Source organism: Arachis ipaensis, chromosome B01, assembly GCF_000816755.2.
Source record: "Arachis ipaensis cultivar K30076 chromosome B01, Araip1.1, whole genome shotgun sequence".
In the NCBI taxonomy this organism is placed as follows: Eukaryota; Viridiplantae; Streptophyta; class Magnoliopsida; order Fabales; family Fabaceae; genus Arachis; species Arachis ipaensis.
The window spans coordinates 13480083-13484598 of NC_029785.2; the positions used below are offsets into that span (position 1 = coordinate 13480083).

At 38.8% G+C, this 4516-nt stretch overlaps 1 protein-coding gene across 1 annotated transcript; it reads left to right on the forward strand.

Annotated features, from left to right (window-relative positions):
- Positions 677-1779, forward strand: LOC107646756. The gene is made up of 2 exons (XM_016350919.1): positions 677-928; positions 1030-1779. Exons 1-2 carry the CDS (start codon positions 677-679, stop codon positions 1777-1779), a joined length of 1002 nt encoding a protein of 333 aa, XP_016206405.1.

A 4516-nucleotide genomic window follows, 5' to 3' on the forward strand; every position in this document is an offset into this window, starting at 1 on the left:
TCTCGCCATGCCAAGGAGATGGACAGGAATACAAGATTTTTCCACAACATTACATCAGCAAGAAGGAGGAACAACCAGATTGAGGCTTTAGTAATCAATGGGAGATTGGTCAGGAGTCATGCAAGAATTAAGGTCGCCACTAGAGATTTCTATAGGAAACTATTCCAACATAAATCTTCGTCGAATATCAGCTTTCGAGATGGTCTAGTCAATCGGTTGGAGACGGAGGAAGCTCAAGCGTTAGAGGTGTTACCGTCGGAGGAAGAAGTGAAGGATGCAGTTTGGGATTGCGAATCATCAAAGGCGCCGGGAAGTGATGATATAACATGAACTTTATAAAAAGGTGTTGGGAGGAGATTGGAGGGGAATTTACTTAAGCTGTGATGACATTCTTTCAGACTGTGAGGCTGCCAGTAGACTCCAATGTCACTTGGGTTGCGTTGGCGCCAAAGTTTTTCGGTGTAAAGGAGATGAAGGATCTTAGACCAATCAGTATGGTTGGATGCATTTATAAGGTGATATCAAAAGTGTTGACAAGAAGAATGAGGAGAATGCCATGATTAGTTGGGGAATCACAAAGTGCTTTTGTCAAGGGAATGAAGATACAAGATGGAGCGTTAATAGCATGTGAAACCAATGGTTAAAATTGAAAAGAAGGGCGTCAGCAATCATCAAAATGGACTTCCAAAAAGCCTATGACAGAGTCAAGTGGAACTTTGTTGATATTGTGCTAGAAAAGATGGGGTTCGGCAGAATATGGAGAGCATGGGTTACAGAGTGTATTAAGACAGCATCTATCTCCATAATGGTCAACGGGTCACCGTCGAAACCGTTCAAGATGGAAAGGGGGCTGCGGCAAGGTGATTCTTTATCACCCTTCCTGTTCGTTCTTGTTGTAGATGTGTTGAATAGGATGATTGGGGAGGCGGTAAGAAATAGGAGAACTCCTCTCTTCTAGTCGGAAAGGATAATATACAGTTATCGCATCTGCAATTTGCTTATGACACTATATTGTTCTATCCACCGGAGGAGGAAACAGCGAGAAATTACAAGAGACTATTGAGGTATTTTGAAGTGATACCCGGTTTGAGCATTAACTTTGAAAATTCCAGCTTGATTCTGGTAAATTACAGTCAGGAGTGGGTGGATCAGATGTGCGGGTTACTAGGGTGCCAGGCGGCAGCTCTATCGGTGAAGTATCTGGGTATTAACCTAGGAGCAAATCCAAGACTGGTAAAAACATGGAAGCCGGTTATCGATAAAGTAGAGGAGAAACTTAGTTTATGGAAAGCAGAGATTCTCAGTAAAGTAGGAAAGTTGGTCTTCATTAAGTCTGTTATCAATAGCCTACCTGTCTACTATCTGAGTTTGTATAAAATACCAGTTGCAGTAGCGAAAAAATTAATTTCATTGCAACGGAGATTCTTTTGGGGGAAGGACGATGGAAAAGGTGGGTTAGCTTTTGTAAAGTGGGAGTTGATACAAACACCGAAGAAACTAGGAGGGCTAGGTGTGGGAGATACCATGGTTCGTAACACTGCTTTATTATTCAAGTGGTGGTGGAGATTTTCTAAGGAAGACTGCCCATTATGGAAGAAGGTTGTGTGCTCATGCAACAATCTGAACCCGAGCCAGTTGCTATCTACTCAAGCTTTACCAGCAAAAGTGGATCCGTGGAATGACATATGTAACCTGCAAATAAAAAAGCAAATTGTCAGACAAAAGATGATTGATGGACTTGCTGTGAAAGTAGGAGATGGTAGATTAACCAGGTTTTAAGAGGATAGATGGCTACAGTTGGGGAAGTTGAAAGATTCCTTTCCGAGACTTTTCTTGGTTTCAAATAACAAAGGATCCGTAATTGGGGACTGTGGATTTTGGGATGAGATAGAGTGGGAATGGAACTTCCAATGGAGGAGAGAACTCCGCCAATGGGAGTTTGATAGTTTGAATCAAATGCTTGATATCTTGCACGATGTAAGATTGATAGCAAGTGTACAAGATAGAGTGGTGTGAAAATTCGATAAGGAAGGCATTTATACTACTAACACATTTGTGCAGGTCTTGTAGGAACATACTTTGACGGATGATATCCTTAGATACAAGTGCACAAATGGAATCTGGAAAGGACTAGTTCCCCCTCGAGTTGAGTTGTTTACTTGGTTTGTGCTAGTAGGCCGAGCAAATACAAAGGATCGTTTGAGTAGATTTGGCATTGGTGGTTATCCGTGGCTAAGAGAACGGGGGGTTGAATCTTAGCCCCTTTTTGCTGAGTAACTCTTGCTGCCTTTTTAAAAAGCTTTTGGAGATATTTCTGATTTTTGTCTTGTCACTAGTCAAGAGACTTTTTCTTTTTGTCTCATAACCAATGAGGAGATATTTTTCAAAATTTTGTCTCCTACGAACATAATCAGAAATTGAGTAGAAGAGAAAGAGAGAATCAACCCCAGAGGTATCCTGGTTCAGCTGCTAAGTGCAGTGCAGCCTACATCCAGTCTCCATCACAACAATGATGGAATTTCACTATAATCAATCAGATTACAGACACCAATTCTCCCTAGGAACTACCTTTTCTATCTGGGACAAGTCCAGAATCTATCCCCAATCCTGAACTTGACTTGGTCACCTACCAAGCTTTCAACTGCTAAGTGCTAACCCAACTTGCAAGGGGATTGATAAACCACTATTTTATGGTTTATCTTGTGCTCAATTGAGTGGTTTTTATCTACTCTTTACCCACTTATTCATACTATTTGCATGGTTTTACATTTGCCTTCCTAATTATGTGCTTTAATTGAAAACATGTTTCTCTGGACTTATCTTTGCTAATATTAATCCTCTCTTATTACCATTAGATACCTTGATATGTGTGTTAAGTGCTTTCAGAGATTACAGGGCAGGAATGGCTCAGAGGATGGAAAGAAAGCATGTAAAAGTGGAAGGAATACAAGAAGTTGAAGGAACTGCAAAGCTGTCAGCCTGACCCTCTCGCACTCAAACGGCTGTAACTTTAGCTACAGAGATCCAAACGACGCGGTTCCAGTTGCGTTGGAAAGCTTCCGGAGCTTCGATTTGATATATAATATGCCATAGTTGCTCTGATGCTAGGCGACGCGAACGCGTGATCCACGCGGACGCATCGCAGTGACAAAAAACCAGCGTGGCAGATTTCTCCTCCAGCGATTTCTGGGCTGTTTCCGACCCAGTTTGCGGCCCAGAAAACACAGATTATAGGCTATAAAGTGGGGGAATGCATCCATTCATTTTGATGCTCTCATATTCACAATTTTAGGAGTAGATGTAGTTTTTAGAGAGAGAGGTTCTCTCCTCTCTCTTAGGATTAGGATTTAGGATTTCTCTTAGTTTTAGGAGTGGCTCTCAATCCCAGGTTCTTTATTTTTATTTATTTTTCCAATTTAATTTATGAACTCTTCCATGTTACATATAATTTTCTTAATTAATGTTATTTGAGGTATTTCAGATTTAAGATTGCTTTGCTCTGTTTAAGATTGCTTTTAATTTAATTTAGATATTTTTTCCCTTTTGGCTTTGGTCAAGTGATTGGTAGTACTTGAGTTATCAAACTCAGCAAGTGATTGAAATTGGCAGATTCTGCTTAAACTAGGATTGCTCTAACACTAGTCTCTCCACAGGAGTTGACTAGGACTTGAGAATCAAGCTAATCAGTCCACTTAACCTTCCTTTGTTTAATAAAGGCTGACCAAGTGGGATTAAAACCCAATTCTCTTCACACCTGATAAGGATAACTAGGATAGGAATTCCAATTTCTCATACCTTGCCAAGAGATTTTATTATTATTATTTTATTTTACTTGTCATATAACATATTCCCTCCTTACTTCCAAAACCCCAATTTACAAACTCATAACCAATAATAAGAACATACTTCCCTGCAATTCCTTGAGAAGATGACCCGAGGTTAAATACTCGGTTATCAATTTTAAAAGGGGTTTGTTACTTGTGACAACCAAAATGTTTGCACGAAGAGATTTTTGTTGGTTTAGAAACTATATCTACAACGCGACTGTTTTTATGAAATTCTTTACTAGCAAAAATCCCAACGTCAAAATGGCGCCGTTGCCGGGGAATTGCAAACGTGTGCCTTATTATTGGTTATTGTAAATATTTTCTTTTTACTTGTTTTTATTTTTGTTTTTATTTTTGCCTTTTCGTAAATTAAGAGGTTATTGGTTTTTATTTTAAAATTTTTATCTTATCTTATCTTATTTCAAAAATCAAATTTCAAAATTCAAATTTAAAAATTTTCAAAATTTAAAATTCAAATTTCAAAATTTAAAAAACCTTTTAATTTAAAATTATTTTTATTTTTGTTTTTAATTTTTATTTGCTACTATAAACTCTCACCCCTTTGGCTATGAGTCTGGTTACAATTATGTTGCAGGAAGAAGAAATTACAATGAGAACAGGCATCAAGGTTGGAAAAATCAAAGATGGGAGGAGCCACAAGGATTTGATCAACCCTCATGGCAACAACC